The following is a 15,488-nucleotide window of genomic DNA, read 5'->3' as shown; positions in this document are numbered from 1 at the left end:
ACACCCCACTGAGGCCCCTGTGGGGCACGGCACATTGTGCCTGGCGGTCTGGGACCGGGTGCCGAGCATCAGCGCAGAGTGGTGGCCATTGGCATGTGGGTTGGCCCCGCCACCACCTCCTGGCCGGGCCCTGCCAAGCGGTCCGCTTCCTCCTCCCCGGATCAGGCTTCCTCATGCATGCTCTTGTCCTCAGATCCCTCAAACCTGTTCGGAAACAGTGGCGCCAAGACCTTCGGCAGCTTCTCCAGCTCCTCATTTGGAGAGCAGAAGCCTGCCGGCACTTTCAGCTCTGGGGGTGGCAGCGTGGCGTCCCAAGGCTTCGGCTTCTCCACGCCCAATAAAACAGGTAGGCGACCCTGTGCTGCTCGTCTGCGCGCGTGCAGGGCCCAGAAGGGAAAAGGAGTGGCGTGTGGACAGGTAGTTCACCCTCCGGCTTCCTTTCTTTGTGTTGAGCGTTAGGCGGTCCCTAACACCCAGACCTGTTCTAGAGAGTTGGAAGCCCTGAATGCGTGTCCTGAGGCTTCATAGAAGTCGGGGCTGTCTTAGCATGGCCACTGGCTGGCAACCGCCGTCCGCCCAGGAAGGGGGCACAGCAGGGATCCGTCCAGCTTTTGTGGGCCATCATTGTGTCCCTCTCCCACGCCGGCCTTGTCCTTCCCGCTGAGGGCAGCATGCTGGATGTCCTGCTTGACATGTGGGCACGTCCTCACTGCGGGCCACACGGGCGGCTCTGACCGGATGTGGCCGACAGGAGCCATGTCCATGCTGACTGGGGCGAGCCCCTACCGGGGCTTTCTGCCCATGGAGATGTCTCCGTGATCCGGGAAGAAGAACTCAGCCTGTGGCTGCTGCCCGGGCTCAGACCCAGGACCTTGTCCACACGAGATGCCTTCTCAACCACTTGGTTAGGCTCCAGCTGGGACCCCGTCCATCACTTCAAGTAGTAAAAGCTCACGAGCGTTTATTCGTTTCCTGCTGTCTAACCCAGCGCAGAGCTCTCTGGGAAGCCCAGGGCACAGGGCAGGAACCCACACAGAACACTCAAACCACAGCCCACCCTACAGCCACACCTCAGCTCACTACAACCCACATCACAGTTCTCACTCTCACTCTCACTCCAGCTTTTTTTTTTTTTTTTTTTTTTTTTTGCTTTTTGGGTCACACCCGGCGGTGCTCAGGGGTTACTCCTGGCTCTGCACTCAGGAATCACTCCTGGCAGTGCTCAGGGCACCATATGGGATGCTGGGAATCGAACCCGTGTTGGCCGCGTGCAAGGCAAACGCCCTACCCGCCGTGCTATCACTCCAGCCGCTCACGACAGCCCCCAGCCCCTACTGCAGCCACCCCAGTGGAACAGTCAGGCCCTTCCTGTGCTCTGATCTGAGAGGAGAAGCCAGCTGCACAGATGGCACCTCCCCCATGGCCAGGAATTGGCCTGGGAATTTATGTGTGTGTGTGTCCTGGTGTGTGTGTGTGTGTCCTGGTGTGTGTGTGTGTCCTGGTGTGTGTGTGTGTGTGCGTGTGCGCGTGCCCGTGCGTACCCAGCTCTGCTCCTAGCTTCATGCACAGGGGACCATGTAGTGTTGACTCGAACCCAGGCCTTCTGCACACGACCCCACCCCCTAACCAAGCATCTGAACAAATGGAAACACCTGCTTTGTTTGTCCCTCACACTGTGTGGGAGACGGGATGGAGAGGTGCCACGGGCGGGCGAGGGCGTGTTTGAGAAAGTTCTTGAAGCTGGCTCCCTGCAGGAAAGCGGGCGCCTTGCACACACAAGGCCTGGGGCGGATGATGCAGTGCCGGCTCTCCTGGGACAGCATGCGGTGCCTGTCCTCGAAGGGGGCTGCCGAGGGGTTGCTGCCCATGGAAGGTCCATCTTCCCCGCGTGCGTCGGGCCCAGAGGCCGGGAGCGCAGGCTCGTCTTCAGGGTCTGTCTCCCACGGTCCTGCCGCGTGGGCGCCTCTCGCCTCAGCGTGGCCTGAAGGAAGGGTCACAGCAGCCTTGGCCCTGGTACTCGGGCAGATGGCATGCGACTGAAATTTCTGCAAAATTAGTCAAGAATTTCTTTTTCAGGAACTATTTCAGGAACTTATGTTTCTTACCTAGGAATCCGGTCCCACACACTTTCCCGAGTGTCTCAGGCTGTGTGAATTGCCCGAGTCCTGTGACGGAGAGGGGAGGGCCCCCCCGCCCCCGGGCGGGGTCCCCTTCTCTGGGGGTGTCCTCCTGGAGCTCCCTTCTGCATGCCTGGGCAGCCTGACCCTGGGGCAGCACACGGAGGAATCCGTGAGGTTTAGCTCAGCGGCTCAGACAGTATCCGAACATGCCAGCGAGGGGTCGCCTTCAGCTCCCTGAGAGTTGGTGCTGCTGCAGGGCAGGGGCAGGTCATGGAGAGAGAGACAGGAACGGGGGTCACCTCCGGGGCCCGGGCTCCCCCTGCTGCTCCCCTGCTGGAGCAGAGGGATGCGCGTGACGGCTCGCAGGACAGGTGATATGCTCGCTCAGACTCGAGGCTCCACCCTCCAGGGGGTGGGGTCAGGGGTCTGTGTCTTCCGGGGAAGATGCCTGGTGTCTGACGCCACCCTGCCGCCTCCAAGGGGTCCCGTCGGGGGTCAGAGGAAGGAGCGGCCTTGTGGGCAGAAGCCCACCCTCAGGACACACACCCTAGGTATGTGGGGGGAGGTCAGCGGCCACCTCAGGTGAACAGAGGTTTCCAGGTGGCCTTCTGCTTCCTGTCCTTTAGCTGTGACCCAAGTTTGTGCTTGGCGGGGGAGAGACTATAGTGCCATCAGGGGCGTCTCCTCCCTCCTTCCCCCCAGGACTCTGAGTGCTGTGACACAAGGCAGCAGGCCTGGGTGCCCGCGAGGAGAAACGAGATCTGCCTCGGCCTTCAATAATTCACCTCCAGGGGCTTTTAACACTTTCCTTTTTCCAGCCTGTTGTATTTGCGACCCAGCAGGCTCCGCTGTCATGGCTTGGAATTTCACTGAAGGTTTTAAAATACACAACATGAAACCAAACGTAGCCGAAAGCATCTCTCGGGTGTGGGTCCGCTGTTGACAGAGCCAACGGTCAAGCCTCGAAAGCTCTGTTCACCGGAGGTGGCCACTGACCGCTCCCCGCACCCGGGGCCTGTGTCCCAAGTGGGGCAGGGTTCTGCCCACAGGCTGCTCCTTCCTCTGACCCTGACAGACCCCCTGGACCATCCCGCTCCCTTTCCCTTATCGGCAGAAACGGTCAGCTTCCGGGCACAGCCTGGCCCCGCCCATCCCACAGCGCTCTGGCAAGGGGCTGGGCCCTGCTGGGGCTCCGTGGACCTGCATGTGATGGGTCCAGCCTGCCCCTCACCACTAGGAATGGGTCTGTGTGCCCGGGACACCCCCAGGATATGGGGTTCCCTCTCCCATGCACAGAGGAGACAGCACAGACTGAGCGCCGGGTCGCGCACCCGCCCCAGCTTCACTCTGCCCCTCCGCTGACCGCCCCAGTTCTCCCGAGAAGGACTGGGGCCTTTCAGTCCCACAGGGCCTGGGGGCGCTGTCCCGGCCAAGGTCTGACACTGTTCCCTTTCTCCACACTTGCTCCTGGGAGGCCAGAGGGCCCCTCTGGCTTCTCGGGCGCCCACGGAGTCCTCCTGAGCGGACGCCAGGCCCTGGCCGGAAGCTGCCCTGCTGACCTGTTGGCCTCCCTCCCTGCAGCCTCTAATGCTCACTGTCTCTCTCCCCCTCCTCCCTCCCTGTTTGTTTGCCTCTGTTTTGCTCAGGTGGCTTCGGTGCTGCTCCAGTGTTCGGCAGCCCTCCGACTTTCGGGGGATCCCCTGGGTTTGGAGGGGTGCCGGCATTCGGTTCAGCCCCAGCCTTTACAAGCCCGCTGGGCTCGACGGGAGGCAAAGTGTTCGGAGAGGGCACGGCGGCCGCCAGCGCGGGAGGATTCGGGTAAGGCCCCCCGCCCCGGCCGGCCAGAAGCCCGGGCCCTTGTCTGGAGGGGGCGTCTGTCAGGTTCCCTGAAGCTGCCCTCAGGAGCCAGCCCCTCCTGGGCGCCTGCTCCCCCGACAGACGCTCCATTCTTCCACGCGTGCCCCCTGGGATGCGGGGTGGGCCTCACGCTGGTCAGTGGCCCTCCAGAGGGGGTGGTGGGGGACAGCCACCTGGGCCCGGCTGGGCTCCGTCTCCTGCACGTGGGCTGGCAGCCCCACTCGGCACCAGGCCACCCCGGGCTCACCCTCCCCGCAAAACGCCATATTAAGCGCCCCAGAAACTCCGTCTGGTTGCCAAAGGCCCACAGCAAGAACAGCCGTCACGCAGTGTCAGCCCAGTGACCCGACTGGCCCGGGACGATGCTGGCGCCTGAGTGGGCTGGAGGGTGGGTCTGTTGAGGCGTTCAGAGTGGAGCCAGGACTCCGTGGCAGCAGGCAGTGGCCGCGGTGCGGAGTCTTCAGGGACCACGGGCCCCAGGTTCACCCAGGGGTGAAAGCCCACAGAGGTGGGGTGGCGGGTTTGGAGATAACTCGTGCCAGTAGGTGGGCAAGGGGGTTCCGGCCACCAGCCGTCAGCGGGTTCGGCTGACCGGCATCTTCAGGTTTTGCTTCTTTCCTGAGTGCAGCTGATTGACAGACTGGCAGAGGAATGGCACGTTGTCTGGGGGCGCCTCTCCCACCCGCGGCCCCCTGACTGGGCACTCACCGCGGACAGGACCAAAGGCCCAGCTTGCTGTGCTCACGTGCCCGGCCATCAGCCTGGGACTAGCCTGGCACGTGGCAGCCCTCGGCGATGGGCCTGAGGCAGGCTGGACCTGGGCCGGCCCCTGACCACCTGCTCCATCCCAGTGAGAGGGAGCGGGGCCCCCAGATGGAGCGGGCACAGCAGTTGTGCCCACCGGGCGCAGAGGGTCAGGAAGTGGAAGGAGCGACAGCCAGGCCCGCCGGCTGCTGGCCAGGCCCTGTGCGCTGGCTGGCTGCTCCTGCCGCGGGGCGCGGCTCCCCCGCTCCTTGGGGACTCGGGCCATGCCCACTGTCCGTTCTCACTCCCCAGGTTTGGCAGCGGCAGCAACACCACCTCGTTCGGGACCCTCGCCAGCCAGAACGCCCCAACATTCGGCTCCCTGTCGCAGCAGACCTCCGGCTTCGGGACGCAGAGCGGGGGCTTCGCAGGCTTCGGTGCTGGCAGCGGAGGTAGGCGAGGGGCCGCAGGATGTCCTCACGGGCGTCCGTCAGCCAGAGACCGCACCCGGGTTCTTGGCACACACAGAAAGGGCGGGCTTGGTTTTCCCTTTAGATTTGAGGAGGCTGGTAAGGAGACCAAAATGATAAAGGTCTTCTGACCAGACCTTGGTTGAAAACATCGAACCTGGGGCCGGAGAGGTGCCAGGGTTCGGGTGCGAGCCTTGACCGTGGCCCTGCTTCAGCCACTGGCGCCACCCACTGCGCCCCGCCCCCCCGGCACAGGGCCGAGGGTCGGCCCCTAAAGCCCAGTGAGTAAGTACCGAGCCTGCGCACTTGATGGAGACTGTCCACAAAGGCCTCGGTTTGCTGCCGAGACGAGGTCTGTGCCCGGGTGTCACCCAGGGGCTAGTCAGGGAGCCGCAGCTCGGGCCTGGAGGAGGGGAAGTGGCCGGGAGGGGCCCCTGGGTACCTCGCATGGAAGGGAGCGGGGAGGAAAAGCACTTCCTCGGGAAGTGCATCGGGTGAACGGGGCGCATGAGAGGCCCCGTGGGCCCTGAACCCACCGAGGGGCCTGCTGTGGCCGAGGAGCAGGGAACACCCTCAGCCCTACAGCTGACAGCAGGCTGGCCTTTGACCTTTGACCTTTCTCACCCTTGCAGGCTTCAGCTTTGGATCCTCAAACTCGTAAGTACCTCCCTCTGGCTGCGAGTCCCTAAGTAAGGAAGTTTGGACTGTTGGCTGTTGGCTTTTGCTCTCCCTGAAACTGGGCCCAGGGCAGGGTGCGGGGCTGGAGCGTGGCGAGGCCGCCCTGTTCACCTCCCGAGCGGCCAGCTGATGCGTCTCTCCGGGCTCTTCCCCGCAGGTCCGTCCAGGGCTTTGGTGGCTGGAGAAGCTGAGTGGGGGTCCCTGTGCCCCTCGGGTTCCTGTGACCAGCCGCTGAGTTGGCGTCAGCTCCTCCTCCCTGAGACACGCCGCAAGGACACTCGCACAGACCAGGCCGGGAAGGACAGCAGGCCCGGCGCCCCAGATGCGCCCCGGGCCGGCGCCCCTCCCTGCATTAAACTCTGCTGTTTCCGTAGAATGGCTGTGGGTTTTGTTACCTGGGCTGGGGACGGGCCGTGTCTGGTACTCTCAAGGGGACCCTGACTCCCAGTGGCCGCCCCACGGTGAGAGGCTGAAACTTGGTCTCTTCCTGGGGCAGCTCGGCCTCAGGCTACAGCTGGGCATGGCCCATGCTACTCCCCCCCCCCATCTCAAAAACAAAAGCGGGTTCCTGGGTTTGTCTCCAGACTCACCTGGGGGGGCAGTCACAAGGGGGGGGGGAGGCGCTCACACTGCACACATTGTCAGGGTGTGTAATAAAGGTATTCTCTGGTGGTCTCATAACGGGGCGCAGGGGGGCTGCCCGCAGTCCCGCCCACGCCTCTCTCCCAGGATGAATGCCCTCCGGCCCCGGTGCTTCCACTCACCCCTGGTCTCCCGGCCTGCCCCACATGGGTGCCCTGGAGCCAGACTCCGCCCCCTGGGGAGCTGGGCTCTGGGGGTCACCGTCCTGGCAGCACACGGGGCCTGATCCTCAGGGTGCAGGTGCCAAGGGTCCAAGGACCGGCTCCCACGTGCACCCCGGCCAGTCAGAGCCGCCCAGTGGCGGCTTTTAAAAATAGAAGCAGGTCTGGCCCGCAGCCTTGACCTCAGATTCTCTGCATTAGTCCTCGAGGGGGCGGCGGGCGCGACCAGAGACGGTGGCAGCACTCGGGGGCGGCACCAGGAAGGTGCGGCTGCAGGTGGGACGGCTGCGCTTCCTTTCTGGGCTGACCGCGCTCAGCGCCAGGGGTCATCGCGGCAGCCCAGCTCCGGGCAGGACAGGCAGGGGCAGCCTCGGGCCAGGTGTGCTGCCCGGTTTGGCCGGACTCACGTGTCGCCGCTCATCATTGGCATTTCTGACTGGGAGTCAGGGCTCCTGGCCCCGTCCAGGCACAGGGGCCCTTACTCTGCCCCCGACCCTGGCTCAGGTCCCGCACTGCTGAAGCACGTGACTGCGTGCGGCCAAGTGCCACCCTGAGCCCCTCAGCCACAGGCTGCACAGGAGTTGCCCGCAGAGACCAAGCGGTGTGACTCACCTGTGCCTGGGTCCATGGGCGTGCGTGGTACCTGGCCCGGCTTCTTGTGGCACCCTGAAGGGACCCCTGTCCTGAGTGACCGCGAGGGTCCCCTGAGCCCCTGATGGAGACTCCGCTCCTGGACACAAGGCGAGGCTGGCGCCTTTCCCAGATGGTCCCTGGGCCCCTCCTGGGAACCCAGCAGCTGTCCCGTGGACCTCACGACTCGGGGGTGGGGGGTTCAGACTTCTCTACCCGTTCTCGCCTCCCTCACCCCTGCAGGACTGTCCCAGCCCTGCCCTCTCGGCCCCTTGGTGCTCCCGTCACCTACCGGTGAGCGGCACTTGGACGATGGTTGTCTTGGGAGTAGCTTCCCGGGGACTCCGAGATCAAACCCCTACACCCCTGGACCCCAACCCAGGAGGGGGTCCTGCGCCCCTGAACCCTGGGGAATTCTCTCCCCAGACGAAAAGCACAGCCAAGCCACAGCACCACTATGTGGACGCGGGTCCTTCCGCCTGCCTTTATGAGTCAGAGAAATCTGCCCTTTGCGGAGCTCTTGGAGTCAACTCACAGCAGCCCCCCTGCGGGCGGGCGCGAGGGCCGGCTGGGGGCTCCACGGTCAGGCCACTCTGGGCAGAGCTGGGTACAAGCCGGGGCTCAGTGTCACTGGCGCGCACGCCATCACGTGAGAAACTGAGGCTGACGTGTCCCGCACCCCTGCCCCATGCGACCCTATTGCGTCTGTTCCCCAGGACAGTCACTGGTAAACGCCTCCCCGTGCCCGGGACCAGCTGAGCCGTTCCATGCCCATTCTGCGCCCCCGTAGGCCTGCCCGCCCTGCTGGCTGCAGCCTGGGACAGGGACGCAGCTGCCCCAGGGAGCGGGAGGGGGCGCGTGTGGGCTTGGCTCCCACCGCAGCATCCCCCTACCCCGGCCCCTTTCCTGTGCAGGTGGCAGGAGCCTGGAGGAAGCAGCTGGCCCACGCTGCCGCACCCAACCCCCTCCTCCCTCTGTGGTCGCCGGGGAGCCCCGGGTCGCACCCAGACCCCAGGCTCAGCTGCCGCATTGTTGAGCCCCTCGGAGCCTATAAATAGCGCCCAGCCGCTCCACACAGCGCTGCCCGGAGATTCTCCACATTGTTTGCGGCCCTCCGGCCCCCGTTGCCCAGAAGGGTGGTGAGGGGGGCAGTGGGCAGTGCCTGACCCTCCCTCCTTCCTTGGGCCTTTATCCCACTGTCCACCGCGCCCTGCCAGCTCACTGCCTCCCGGCTCGGCGCCTCTGCTCCAGATGCCCACTCTACAATTACGGCTATTCCTGTAGCTGGTGGTTGATGTGATTATCAAGTTCAGGCCCCTTCCCCCAGGGTCAGCTGCGTGCCAGCCAGCCTGCAGAGGCCGTGTCTGTCCTCGGGCCGTGCTGGCAGCGGGCCAGCCAGGCAGGAAGCGGGTTGTGCCGCCCGAAAAGCCAGGGCCCAGCAGGGACAAGCGGGACTCGAGGGACAGCGCAGGGCCTGACGCCCACCAGGACCACACAGCCCGCCCGGAGGATGACGCCGCTGCTCTGCCCGTGACCCAGGGAGGTGCCAGCCTGGAGCTGGAGCAGAGCCCGTGGTGCAGGACACCGACTATGCCACGGCGGCCTCTGGAGAGGACGCAGGCCAGAGCAGACCAGTCCCAGTCCGGTGGCTGAGGGGCTCAGTTCCCGCCCAGGTGGGTGCCACCGCCTGGCCTCCCACAGCCCCTCTGCCGCCCAGCCCCAGCCCTGCTGTGTCAGGCCACAGCTGACAGCGGGCACCGAGGGAGCGGATGAGCAGCTTGCCCGTCTGCAGCCAGCATTTGCAGGAGTAGTTGAACTCTGGTGTCTTTAAAACCGCGATCTCAGGAATACAGGAAGTGAAAAGGCTATAATTATGTTACAAAGTTCTCCATACGGTGACCTTGTGACAGCGCAAGTGAACACACATGCACGCACGCGCCTCCTGCCCCAGACCCACGCGCCTGCCTGTCGAAGAGCGGCCCCACTCCGGCCTGATCCCAGGCTGGCCGTGGAAGCGGCTGCCTGCTGGCTCTTGTCTTCCCGGGCCTCTGGAAACAGGAAGAAACATCATCTCAGGCATTCCGGCCAAGTGGTAGCTGTCGGCACCCAGATGGTGGGTGGGCCTGGTGGTCATCCAAAAGCAGTTAACCGCTGACCTCAGCTTCCTGTGTGCCTGCCTGCCCGCCCGCCTGTGTTCTGGCGGGTGCTGAGCTGGCTGGTCTGACGTCTCGAGCGTTGCTGGGGAAGCTTTGGTCACGGCTCGCACAGAACAGGGCTGCCCGCAGGGGAGGAGAAGCCCCTGTTCGGGGCTGAGATTGCCCGTTCCTTGGAGACCGTAGGGAACTGAGACCCAGTGGGGCAGGAAGGGACTCAGAGCTCTAAGCTCCTTGGTGTGGCTGGGTGCAGATCCCGGCCATGCTGTGTGACATCAGGAGATGCACTTCCCCTCTCTGAGCCCCAGTTCTGTTATCTGAACAGGCAGCCGTTCAGATGTGTTGAGGACAGATTTGCAGTGTGTGAGGTTGACAGTTTGTTCGTGTATCAGTGACTGGAAGCTCCAGGGCTCCTTCCTGGCCGTCCTGTTCCCCCACCCTTCCCCTGCTGACAGTGACTCGCTCGCATGCGTTTCCAGAGTGCTCAGGTGAGGCTGGAGTCCATGTGAGTGGACTCCATGGAGTGTGCTGGAGGAGGAGACAGCTGCCCCAAGGAGCTGTCCTATCGCTTCAGCTCCCTTATCTGTCTGCTGAGGACCCCAGGGGGCGTGCCCACGGCCACCGTGTCACGGCTGGTCAGCCTGAGACCAGAACCCCCCAGGCCCAGAAACCAGAGCCAGCCAAGAAGGGTCTTCGGGTCAGTCTGTGCGGAGGGAATGCCGTCCCGATGCCTCCAGCCCCAGCTGCACAACAGATATACACGGGCATCTCAGCAGCTCGCTTCTCCAGCTCAGAAAGGGAATGTGCGTCCTTTGGCAGGATTGGGATCTGAGGAGTAAGGGGCTCGGCCCTGTCCTGGCCCTGCTCACTTCAGCCCTGTCCAGGCCCCGCTTACTGCTGGTGCCACTCGCCGGGCGGGTCAAGGGACAGTCACTGTCATCATGAAGTTAACTGGTGGGGAAGGCGCCCAGGTTTTATCCCCGGCGCCCCATGTGCTGGTCCCCCAGGCACCACTGGGCACAGAGCCAGGAGTTAGCTCTGAGCACAGTAGCACTCAAAAACCCAAACCTTAATTGCCAGTCGTCTTTTTATTTTCCAGCAGTGCCCAGCACTGCCTAAGCTCACATGGGCTGGACAAGGAGCCAGCCTCCAAGATCAGAGCATGCACAGAATGCTCTGACCAGGTATGTCCGTGGCCATCCCTGCATATTCTTTTTGTTTTGTTTGGGGCCACACCCTGTGGTGCTCAGGGCTCAGTCCCACCAGCTTTTCTGTCACTCGGCCCAACCAGGAAATCTTTTTTTTTTTGCACACAGGTTCTAGGTTTGATGTCAGGTAACAGGGGCCCCAACCCGAACAGCAAAGAGCAAGCAAGGAGAAGCCCCCAGCATTGCCCAGGGATCCCCCAGAGAAGGAAAAGGAGAAGTGAGTCTAAATGTTGGAAAACTTAAAACTATTTTTCTTCAAAAATTAATATAAGGCTACGGTATTCTACCGTGTGATATTGGTGTCAAGAGAAATAGGTCAGTTGTACAGAATAGAAAGTCCAGAAATAGGTCCACACATTTATTATTAATTGATTTTTGACAGAGGTAAAGAAACAATTCAGTTGAGAAAGAGTAGCCTTTTCAACAAACGGTGCTAGAACAGTCGTAGACCCATATTGGGGGGACAAACACACACTTGGAGTCCTGCCTTACACCATGTATAAAAATGAAATCACAGGCTTATCTGTGAGATCTAAAACTATCAGGCTTTGTGACATTGAACTTGGCAGTGATTTCTTGGATAATCAAAAGCACAGATAAGGGGCTGGAGCGATAGCACAGCGGGTAGGGCGTTTGCCTTGCACGCGGCCGACCCGGCTTCGATTCCCAGCATCCCAGATGGTCCCCTGAGCACCGCCAGGAGTAACTCCTGAGTGCAGAGCCAGGAGTAACCTCTGTGCATTGCCGGGTGTGACCCAAAAAGCAAAAAAAAAAAAAAGAGAGAATCAAAGAGTATCGAGAGTCGTAGGGCGGCCCACAGAACGAGAACGTATTTGCACACCGTTTAGTTGTGAATTAGTGCCCAGAATATAGGCAACGCTTAGACGTAAACAACCAGACAGTCCTTTCGGCGCTGAAAGGAAGAGGTGCGCAGTGGGGAAGCCGCAGCTCACGAGGAGGCGTTCAGCATCCTGTTCATGAGGGAAATGCCTCGAGTTCCCATGACTCCAGGCAAGGAAACAAAGTGTCGGTGAGGATGCAGAGGGACTGGAACCCTGTTGTGGGAATGTAAAACAGCGCAGCTGCTGTGGAAAAAAGCGCCTGACAGTTCCTGCGAGACTTAAAATAGGAATGCCATCTGATCCCGAGACTGGTTCTGGGGATAGACCCGAAGCAGCCGAAAGCGAGAGCTTAAGTATGTGTGCGCCCACGTTCCTGGCCACGCACGCCACAGCCCAGCTCACACGCAGGAGCAGCCATGTGACCACGAGCCTGAGGCGGTGCCTCCACGCAGGGGGATGCTAGACCTTCGGGAGGGAGGGGATCCGGCGGGTGGGCCAAGGAGGAAGTGAGCTAGACATTAAAGCACTCGCCTTTTGACTCAGCCACCCACTTCTCGAAATATACCCCAAGGGCCCCGAAATAAAATGGAGAAAGACACTAGCGCCCCTGTGTTCCTTGCAGTAGTACCCACATGGCCAAAAGCTGGAAACTAACGCCAGTGTCCAAGAGTAGACGACCGGATGGAGACGCTCGGCACATCTACACAATGGAATATTACTCGGCCGTCAGAAAAGATCGGGCAAGCGGTTTGCCGCTGCGTGGAAGGGCTGGGGGTATCTGAAGTTGGAAAAGAGAGACAGGTGACTCAGTGATCTCATATGCGGGGTGCAAGGAGACACGTGGGGGATAGTGAGTGACCCGAGACAGTGGAAACAGCGTGAGAAGCCTAGTCACAGGAAACTGCGCCAGGAGCAGGGGAAGGGTGGGAGGAGCCGCGGGCCTGGGTGGGGGAGGAGGTGCTGAAAGGCTGAAAGTGTTATTATGAACCCCTGTCAGCAACGGTGCTATAAACCACAGCGCCAAAACTCACATGCTTTAAAAAGTGCCCCCGGAGAGGCAGACCGGTGCGGGGGAGGGGCAGTGGAGGGATGGGGCTGGTGTCGAAACAAGAAACAATGTATGCTGGAAACCCAGCCGTGAGTAACTGCCATCTCCGTGGCTAAAAATAAAACTTCACAAAGCTGAGCACTGCCCGGTTCCCCTTGCAAGGGATGAGAAGTGGAAATCGGACCTTGGAGGACCCCCAGATTGGCAGTGAGGCTGAATGGTCATAGTGGTTGGGGTTGACATCCTGGAAAGTTGTAGGAATAATTGTCATGGCAAGTTCCGTGGATAATGCTACAATATGAAAATGCGGGGTTGGGAGGACAGGAAGGGAGAAAAGTGGGTACGGAATTTGCCTTGGGGAGAAAAGTGGGTACGGAATTTGCCTTGGGTAGGAAAATGGGTACGGAATTTGCCTGGCACGCCACCAACCCAGGCTCTATCCCCAGCATTGCTTATAGTCTCCTGAACCCCATCAGGAAGTGTCCTGAGCACAGAGCCAGGAGTCAGCCCCGAGCACAGAGCCAAGTGTGCCCCCACCCCAAAAAACTTTTTTTATTTTGACAAAAGGAATTATAGATGTAAACATAAAATCTATGAAAGTTAAAAAAAAACTATAAAAGTTCTAGAAGAGAACAGGAAATCTGCAGGGTCTTGGCTCCAGTGGGCTTTTTCTATACCAAAAGTGCCCATGAGAACAGCCGTAGGCATGGAGTGCTCTGGACGGGGTCACGACACTCACCTTGCCCAGACTGACCTGGCTCCATCAACACCACACAGTCCCGGAGCACTGCCATGAGTAATCTCTGAGCACCACCGGGTACGTCCCACCCCCAAAAGCCAGTTTTAATAAGTTCTTAATTGACACAAGAATTTCAAAGCTCACTTAAGAACTAAAGATGTGAGGTGGGAGCAATAGTCCAGTGGGGAGGGCGTTTGCCTTGACACGGCCAACCCAGTTTTATCTCTGCATCCCTGAGCACCACCAGCAGTAATTCCTGAGTGCAGAGCCAGGAGGAACCCCTGAACATCGCCAGTGTTGCCTTCCCCCCAAAAAAATGCATTAAAATGTGAGGTGCTGGGGCTGGAGCCATAGTCCAGTGGGGAGGGCGTTTGCCTTGCACATGGCCAGCTCATGTTCGATCCCCGGCATCCCATATGGTCCCCCAAGCACCGCCAGGAGTAATTCCTGAGTGCAGAGCCAGGGGTAAGCCCTGAGCATCGCTAGTGTTGTTCCAAGCCCCCCCCAAAAGAATGAGGTGCTGGGGAAATAGATCAGGGATTGGGGCACCAGCCTCGCACGTGGCCACCCCCAGTTTGAATCCCTGGCTCCAAATTTACCGCGAGTACCGCCAGGAGTGAGCCCTGAGCACTCAAGGTGAGACCCATGAACAGCATCAGGAAACACGCTTTTAAGACGAGTAGAAGGTTTCAACAGTCCCATTCCCAGAGACACACAGAAGCAAGGACCCGTGGGAGAAGCGCTGAGCGTCAGAAGTCACGAGGGACAGGCCAGGCCACGGCGGTCACCAGGTACGGCGGTGTGTCAGGAGAGCGCGTGATAGCCGCGGGCGGGGGCTGAGCTGGACACTTCCTCAGTCCGGGGAGGACTGGCTGAGTGCCTGAGGATGTGCGCTTGTGTCTTAGAAGGCTGCAGACGCCAGCCGCGTGACCCGGCCTTTGCCCTGAGAGCGGGAGGCGCGGGACCTTTCCGGGGTCTGTGAAGCAAGTCCACGCCCCCCGGGGTTGTGCAGAGAAGGAAGCAGGCGAGCGTGTCACAGGAGTGGGCACGCGCTCTGGATGGCGGCTGAGTGATGAGGACAGCAGGGACGGCACTGACCTTACCGGCAGCCCCACAGGGTTTGGCCTCCGGCCCCTGCCTGGGTCCTCCGTGCACCGCCTGGGTCCCACAGACCCGTGACCTCCGAGCACCAACGGGTGTGGCCCTCACACAAAGTCTGTGGCCCTCCCCACTCTGCTCCCTGCACCTTGGCACAGCTAGGTGGGGGCAGGGGGAGTCTGGCCCACCCACCTGTCCACCAGGCCGCCCCGTGGGGGTGGGGGAGACAGTTCTCTGCAGAGCCACTGGAGCTGAGGGGGCGTGAGCTGGGTGGGGGCGTCTGTCACCCTCATGCTGGGCCCCTGGGAAAGCCCGGGTCCCCTGCCGGCTCAGTGCTGGCTGGCGGGAGGCCACAGCACCCCTTCCCTTACAGGAAGTGGGGTGTGTTTCTAAGGACCCCCCTCGGCCTCACTGTGTGGCACAGTCCCCTAGAGCCATCTTGTGCCTCCTGGGAGAGGCTGTGCCTGCCTGCATAGATCCCCGCGGATCACAGGCTCACCCAGAGGCCCCCAGGGAGCTGTGCAGTTTCCACTGCTGACAGCCACCCACGGGGACCCACGGGACACCAGGCCGTGGGCGGGGAGGGGGCATGGTCAGCCTTCTGCCCCCCCCCCCTCCATGTCCCCACCGTATCTCAGCCAACACGTGTCCAGGTGCCAAGATCTAGGGTTCAGGGCCTGTCCTGGAAGAGACGAATCTCCGTCCATGTGAATCTCCTGAGATGGACCCCACACGGGCCACTGTCCCTGTGTATCTGGCCGAGTCCCAGCAGGCTGGGCTGGTCGCGGGCGAGGGCAGGGAGGCCTCCAGGAGGAGAACCCAGAGACAGGAAGTGAGGGTTCAGGAGTGAGCTGTGGGTGGGAGAGGGGGCACCCCCTGCATTTCACCCCCGTAGCTGTCTCGTCAGGTGGGCATCGGACTCGGATGGCGCTGAGGGGGGTCCCCCCAAGGAGGCAGGTGGGGAGCAGTGTGTGGACCCCACGGGGCACTGGAGGAGGTTGAGGCACCCCCGGGACGGAAGGGGTGTGGTCCGGGGGTCCCCTTCGTGGCTTTTCTCCCCCTTCTTTGCAGCCTGGAGCAGGCTCTGGCCACGCGCTC

General features: G+C 61.6%; 2 protein-coding genes across 3 annotated transcripts in view; one reads left to right on the top strand and one right to left on the bottom strand.

Annotated features, from left to right (window-relative positions):
* The window catches only part of NUP214 (nucleoporin 214), a 90,179-nt gene extending 83,944 nt beyond the window's left edge, over window positions 1–6,235 (top strand). For both annotated transcript variants that reach the window (XM_056108841.1, XM_056108842.1), the window contains 5 exons: window positions 194–346; window positions 3,767–3,938; window positions 5,034–5,173; window positions 5,824–5,848; window positions 6,027–6,235. In XM_056108841.1, coding sequence (XP_055964816.1) covers window positions 194–346; window positions 3,767–3,938; window positions 5,034–5,173; window positions 5,824–5,848; window positions 6,027–6,060 — 524 coding nt within the window. In that variant the 3' untranslated portion in view covers window positions 6,061–6,235. The remainder of the gene's footprint in view (window positions 1–193; window positions 347–3,766; window positions 3,939–5,033; window positions 5,174–5,823; window positions 5,849–6,026) is intronic.
* UCK1 (uridine-cytidine kinase 1) overlaps window positions 1–15,488 on the bottom strand; it is a 212,146-nt gene that overhangs the window by 47,384 nt on the left and 149,274 nt on the right. The gene's annotated exons all lie outside the window — the stretch shown is intronic.

This window comes from Sorex fumeus, unplaced genomic scaffold (genome assembly GCF_029834395.1).
Source record: "Sorex fumeus unplaced genomic scaffold, SorFum_2.1 ptg000233l, whole genome shotgun sequence".
Lineage (NCBI taxonomy): Eukaryota > Metazoa > Chordata > Mammalia > Eulipotyphla > Soricidae > Sorex > Sorex fumeus.
Note: the sequence above shows the minus strand (reverse complement) of the source record. Positions and strands in the feature narration are given on the sequence as shown.